Source organism: Rhipicephalus sanguineus, chromosome 5, assembly GCF_013339695.2.
Source record: "Rhipicephalus sanguineus isolate Rsan-2018 chromosome 5, BIME_Rsan_1.4, whole genome shotgun sequence".
Classification (NCBI taxonomy): domain Eukaryota; kingdom Metazoa; phylum Arthropoda; class Arachnida; order Ixodida; family Ixodidae; genus Rhipicephalus; species Rhipicephalus sanguineus.
This window is the reverse complement of record NC_051180.1, coordinates 182,331,810-182,339,067: the sequence shown is the minus strand read 5'-3', so window position 1 is coordinate 182,339,067 and position 7,258 is coordinate 182,331,810. Positions and strand designations below refer to the sequence as shown.

Sequence of the window (7,258 nt, the reverse complement as noted above, 5' to 3'; positions counted from 1 at the left end):
GTTCCTCAGCGCGCCGCTTTAAAGAACTCGGCCACGCGCCACTGGTTGTGCGCTGTAATAACGGTGGGCTATTTATATCCGCCATTTAACGCTGGCGGTATGCAGATCTCGGAGGTGCTTCCGCGCGTGGAGTATCACCCGCGAGATTGCCCACAGGTTGCGCTTTAAAGCAATGACAAATTTTGCTTCTGTTTGACAACTGTCCTTGAGACGCGTCCTGAAAAGGGGCCCATTTCTGTACCCACTCGCTATGTGGAACGCCGGGTAAACGATGCGTCGAACGCCACCGCGCGGCAGGAGACGCGAAGGGGCCATTCCACGCGCCGCAGTTTTCAAGAAAATAAAAAAAATATATCTAAGAGCGTTGGGCTGTAGCGCGTCGCTCAAGCAGGAATAAGTAACTGGGATAGTTAAGTAAAGCTACTATGGGGGCGAGTTGGTGCGACTACATGGCGTGTTCGCGCTGCCAGGAACTGGACGATATTGAAACGCTCTGAAAAAGACACCCTGTGTGTGTCTTTTACCGTTTCAATATCGTCCAGTTCCCGGTAGTGCAAACAAACCATGTATGATACAGTTAGTTCGCGCTCGTCCTGTGTAAACCTGTGCGTTCTTTTCGAGCGTCCTTCGCTGTGTTTGAGCGGCGAAGCGCGCTGCATTTGTTGAGCAGTTACCTTTGTTACTTCGTGGTCATCCTGTGCGTGTTATTTTCCTGAGTCGTTTACGGTTGATGGGCGTTCTGCAAGTATCGAGCTGCTTGGTGTTCTTCTTGTGACTTTGTAATTTGTTGCAATCGCATTCATTGCTTCAGCTTTGCGGCGAAACTGACATTTTTTAATCAATCAACAGCTAGCAGACGCTGCCTGCACCGGCGTTGTCTCTCGCGGGCGAGGGCAGGGCGCATTTTCGTTCATTACGAGCTGGTAGTTCAGCGTTCATCAGAGAAAGAGCGTTTCCATAGTTAACGCGCGCCGTTCGCTCTCCCTCGCCACACGGCAGACGCTTGAGGCTGTGGTGCCCTCATCGCGCGCCATTCGCTCTCTCTCGACACACGGCGAGCGCTGAGGCGATGGCTACCTGTCTCACGCTCAAGCAAATAGACCGTCATGAGAGGGCACGACGATGCACGCCGACACCCTAAGGTGCTTCGCCCCTAAAATATCTCTGCGACACGCGCCTGCCTTGGCCTGTCTCGCCTGGCTGTAATGACCCGCTCACGCTAGCGGCAGGCGTGCCGCAACGGCGCTGTGCCGTAGTGGCCCGCGCAAGCCTGCCGCAACGGCACGATGCCGTAGAACGTCGGCCGTCGCCGCCCGCGAGAGAGCTGTCCAACGTACTACATAGCAAGCTTCGCCGGCGAGGCATTCGCGCCTCTGAAAAACATGGCCGCACTGCCAAAAGCAGTTGTCGTACGGTCGTTGTCGTCCACCTCGAATCTATCAAGCGGCCGCCGTGCGCTCTGTAGCTTGTAAGTGCCGAACTGATGCTTCCACTTGCTTTAGGTTCATGTCCTCAAGCTTCGACAGGAATGTATTCGTCCCGATTGGGCCCCGTTTTTGAGAGCCATGGCAAAAAAAAATCAATGCGAGTCGAGATGGCCGCTTCCGAAATCCCGGAGGGCATAACTTACGCGTTTGTTAGCTGTTTCAATCCTCCATAGCTGGCGCCACTTCTCCTGGCGACAGCTTGGGGACACATTATTTGGTTTTACGCGACACGTTTTTTAATACCGGGCAGACTTAAACGCTCTATAGACTGCTGGAAGCATGCCTGGCAACGACAGGGATGGCATCCTCACTATTGAGCGTGAAAAGCGCGGAGCAGAAAGCAAGCAGCTCGAAGCGTCCCGCGGCAGACGAAGACGACGCGGAAAGACGAAAGCAGACGACGTGGAGTGTCGATGTAGCTCCTGCGTCGCTGATTGGCCACGTCGCTCTCCGGCAGGCGGAGAACGGCGCGAAAATGTGTCTCGGACCTAATCTCTGAACAACAAAGAACGGCTGACGTGCGCGAACGAAATCACTTGCGCACTGCAGCCTGAGAACGGCAAACGGCGAGCCAACGTGCCGCTATCGTGTTCCCCGCTTACGCTCCCTCCGCGAAAAAATCGCGGCCGGGCTAGAGGGGAGACACGACACGCGTTGCGTTTCTCTCCATTCCGGTCATTAATGATGGCGATCTTAGCCGAAGCTCTGCCTCCAATCAGAGACGTTTTTTTTCTGGCATTCACAGCGATTTCTCTGATGACGCTCTCACCGTTAACTACTACAGCCAACACAAAGGTTTCTCTAATCGTTCATCATGGACGCTAGTGGTGAGGTTGGAGATGTGCCACCAAGCGTCAACGGGGGTGCATCACAATAAGCGGTGGTGTAGCTGCCAAGCGCCAACATACCTTCTGCAAGCTCTCTCTTGTACAGTAAACATTGAACTACTAGTGTAAGGACACGTTTTACTTTCGTGTTATACCGATTCCTATGACGGGGTGATCAACCATGCTTTTTGTGATATTCCCAACGACGCCCCACTTACGCAGTTTGCCCCTGGGTGATAGACCTCAGTCGCCTCAATGATCTCACGTGTTGTCAGACTATTGTGCCTTGCAACCACCTTCCACTGAGTGAACATTGGCTGACCAAAATCCAGGCAGTGTAAAACTAGCTATTTTCGCACTGCTATATGTACGTTGTGTCTGTGTTTCATTTCATTCATTTATTAATTTTTCTAACAATACAAAACCATTGCCCACGATCAGGACAAAAGGAGGTAGTTAGCCCCCTGACGTGGTCCTGCTCGCGTTGGGCGTAACAGCAATAGAAACAATCGAAATCATTGTAGTAACAATAGAAATCATTGCAATGCGCACACATAAACATATATACGTACACAAAAATATATACATACAAATAAAAATGAAACAATAAAAATCATTGTAGTAACAATAGAAATCACTGCAATGCGCACACATAAATATATATACATACACAAAAATATACAGCTCGAGTCAAGTCATTCCAGCATCCTTAAAGTTCCTGTCTCATTTTTCTTCGCTCATTTTCTTCTGCTTTCTTTTGGTGCTGCTCCTCACGCAGAACTAAGTACCAACCCAACAAGCCACCCTAGTAATAACTAGAAAAAGGGGTGGAACACATTTGGCCGGCATTCTCAAATCATGAATGGTAGGTTACCGCTATCCCTCTACAGGAAGGTATATACCAGCTGTGTATTACCGGTACTTACCTACGGTGCAAAAACCTGAAAATTTACGAAAAGGGTTGAACTGAAATTGAGGAACACGCAGCGACCCATGGAAAGGCAAACGGTAGGTGCAAGCTAAAGCCCCTCCATGCGTTTTCCCGCCGCCTCACTCAGAGAACGAAATATTTGCTTTCTCGCGTGTGCACATGCGTCCGCAGAAACAAGATGGAAAGAAAAAAGCGGAAGGAAGTGGCTTAAGAACCTCCTTCCGGAAGCTCCGGAACCGGAAATAGGCGGTGGCGACGGTACAATAGATGGCGGTACTTAAAAAAGCGGCAGTAGACGCGATGAAGGGGCTTTAGTGCAAGCTGAAGGGACAGGAAGACAGCAGACTGGGCTGGAAACAGAGGAGTGTTAAGAACACCTTAGTCGAAATCAAGAGGAAATGGGCATGGGTAGGCAATGTAGCACGTAGGCAAGATAGCCGCTGGTCCGGTGGGCGGATGGAGTCCGGTGGGCGGATGAGATTAGGAAGTTTCTAGGGACAACGTGGCCGCAGTAAGCACAGGACCGGCTTGATTAACGAAACCTGGGAGAGGTCCTTGCCCTACAGTGGGCGCAGTCAGGCTGATGACGATAATGATGATGATGATCACGAATTATTAGCAGCGCATAAGAAACGAGAGAACAAAAGAGATGTGTTCTCACTCTCGGTCCTCTCTTCTGTCTGCTCGTGTTTTGTTTTTTCGCACTGCTAAGAATTCGTAATCTGAACACACCGAGCTTACACGTTCGTAGGATTGGCATTTATTTTCAATTGACGTCGCTTTGCACAGTCATATTATTTGCCTAAGCAACTGACCCGTTTGTCATTTAGCGAAGGCTTACGAATGTTTACGTGTGTTTTGATTTGAGGGAAGGCAAAGGTCAGTGTTGTGAAGCCAAAGCTGGCAAGAGTGTCGAGTATTGTTTAGCGAAATGTACTATGGCGCGTGTCTCAGCTCAAACCAACGCGTGTTTGTAGCATTGTACGGGTACTTTCCATCGTCTGGTTTCCCGTCGATAGCGTAGCTCAATTGAATTACCACTTATGCATGGTCTTCAATTACACAAATAAAATAACTATCATTGGGTGAGAAATCCAATAATATTCCCAAGTCCCTGCTTTGAGATATCAGGACCAGCATTTTAGTGTGTCTTCGATAGAGCCAAGCCTAACGGATCGTCTTGCGTGTTTTTTTGCAACGTGCAGACGTGCAGCACGATGTCACCGTGCCTTCGTAGTGAGTGATTTAGGCTTCAGCGAAGAAATTAAATTGTGTAGGACCGGTGGCGGTGCAGGTCGATTTATGTGCAAGGGTATGCAATACGAGAAAGTGGCTATGCCAAGCACGACCTTAGAGACCATATGGAAATGGGAAGCCGAGCTCAGAGTACACGAAGCGAGCATGCTTCACCCACCAATAGAGTCAACCCCTGGGGAAGGGACCAAACGGGTCCCGAAACGGCAGGTTTTCCTCAATAATTGTGGCATTCTTTAAGCCAACCACGCAGATCTCAATTGGAATGTTTACACTTGTGACATATTAATAATATCTGGGTTTTAGCGTCCCGAAACCACGATATGATTATGAGGGACGCCGTAGTGGAGGGCTCCGGAAATTTCGGCTACCTGGAGTTCTTTAACGTGCACCTAAATCTAAGTACACGGGCCTCAAACATTTCTGCCTCCATCGAAAATGCAGCCGCCGTGGCCGGGATTCGATCCCGCGACCTTCGGGTCAGCAGCCGAGCGCCATATCCACTAGACCACCGTGGCGGGGCACTTATGATAGGTTTATAGAAATGACGTGAACGCCAGCCTCCTACGCACACGAGCTGTACGTCCAGCAGATAATATACTACGTCAGCTAAAGTGACGATGAGAGCTGTTAAAAGAAACTCACTCGTTGTCTTTTTTTATTTGTTAACGGCATCTCTTTATATGTGACAGATGTAGTCAGGAACAATTGATGGCATGCCTATTTTTAAGAATGACAAAACCTGCACATCATTTCAGATATTCATTACCCAATGTTTATGGGGATATCGAAAATGACCACTGCCTGCGCAATAGAAGCGTGGACACTCTCATGTCAGACCGGAACTTCCCGTGAAAAGGGAGTGGCGAACTTAAATCAAGCCGCGTAACAGCAGAATCTGGTCAGGATAAACAGCATATAGTGTGAAATGTAAAAGTAAACGCCTTAATCTATGCGTGCGATGTGTTCTACTTCTCAACTTGGAGCCGCTCCATAGTTGTTACGGTCGATTAGAAATGAAGTACGGATAACGGTCAAAGTACATCTTTATTTTCTTTCCTAAGGGTCACATTATCTTGAATACTGCTACTTATTTTCTTGTTGAGTAACTAGTGCTTTGCACAAACTCCTCTCCTGCAAGTCTGCAAGAAAACATTAAAATACCGTCGTTTAACAGTGCGAGAACGTTTAGAAAATATGGGAACAGTTGTTATAGATTCTACAGAATTATTTTACGGCCGACACAAACAACCAGGGGCCATGTTCAATACTCTTTCTCTTACGTACACAATACTTAGCGACGAATTCTTCGATATAAAGAGAGTACAATGGCAATGGTGCGAATTTGTCTTACTCGCCAATTTGAGAGCAAGGAGGCAACACGAAAGCCGCTTTTTATCACCGCTCGAAAGATTGGCTACGCAGACATTCAATCACTGTGCTCTCACGACCTGCCCGAGACCACAAGGGCAGTAGTACACGAGGAGCTTCGTCGAATGTTCCTGTCGTCCCTACCTCTTGTTCGAGAGGAAATCAGCAGTTGTTGGGTGGTACCTTTGAACCGCCACAGCCGCAGCTGCAAGCAGTAAGCTATGATGCTGCAGCCAGACGCAACGCCCCCCATCCGCGCCCACGTCAAGAAGTCCCACCGCCGCAGCAGTTCCGCCACCAAGCACCACCGCCGCCACAAACAACGTCATACGGCCCGCCAGCCGGCCAGCGATGCATGCCGATGAAGACCGACATTCCTCGACCACCGCCTACTCTGCTATCGTTGCGGAGAAACTGGCCACACCTATCGCCGCTGCCAGTACCGACAGATGAGACTGCGTGGATTCGCCATTGACACGCCGCGTCCACAGTGGGGCGAACGACCCCGCGACATCACCGAGTACCTCGCAGTAGCTAAGCGGACCCCTCGATAACCTTCCGGTTCGCCGTCGCCAGGCCACTATGTTTCACCGCAGCGCCGCTAGTACATTGGCCCAACACGGGGCTGCTCGCCTAGCCCGTATACGGAAAACTAAGTGCAGCAACCGATGGAGGTGCGCTTGCTGTACGATGAGACATTGAAGATCCTCCGCCGCCCACGACGACCCCGCGACGAAATCTAAAGAACACGCCGTAAGCCGAACGGAGCCCTGACGTCGAAACTTCGCAGCCCGAAGAAGACCTGACGAAGCAACGTCGAAGCAGCGGAGGAAACTGACGTAGCCATGATCCGACGCCGCGACCTAACCGGAATGTACGGCGACGGACTAGCGACCTCGACGTACTATTCAACGGCCAAAACGTCACCGCTGTCGTCGACACTGGAACCGACTATTCCGTCGTCAGTGGACAGTTCGCCACAAGGTTGAAAAAAGTTAGGGCCGCTTGGCAAGGGCCCGAAATCTAGACCGCTGGAGGCCACCTAATAACGCCGGCTGGAGTCTGCGAGCTTTGTAATCTTACAACATTGATCCTGGGAGCTTTGTAATCCTGCGAGCTTTGTAAACTTACAACATCGCTCCAGGGATGTGATACTTGGGACGGACTTCCTAAGTCAACACGGCGCCGTCATCGATCTGAGGTCTGAGTCAGGCCCGTAGCCAGAGAGGGGGGGGGGGGCAGGGGGCCCAGGCCCGCCCCCGATATTTTGATGACACATGGTGTTTTATCGAAAATAAATCATGAAAAAAGGCGTTTTTCTCAAATAGTCAAGGTTTTCAGCAAGTGCCCCCCCCCCCCCCCCCCGAAAAAAATTCCTGGCTACGGGC

The 7,258-nt window shown here is 50.3% G+C and overlaps 1 protein-coding gene across 1 annotated transcript in view; it reads right to left on the bottom strand.

The window, feature by feature from the left end:
• Positions 1-5,533: 5,533 nt before the first annotated feature.
• LOC119394493 (venom metalloproteinase antarease-like TtrivMP_A) overlaps positions 5,534-7,258 on the bottom strand; it is a 208,404-nt gene continuing 206,679 nt past the window's right edge. The window contains exon 14 of the mRNA XM_037661798.2: positions 5,534-5,641. Within this exon, the coding sequence (XP_037517726.1) occupies positions 5,609-5,641 (33 nt within the window). The 3' untranslated portion in view covers positions 5,534-5,608. The remainder of the gene's footprint in view (positions 5,642-7,258) is intronic.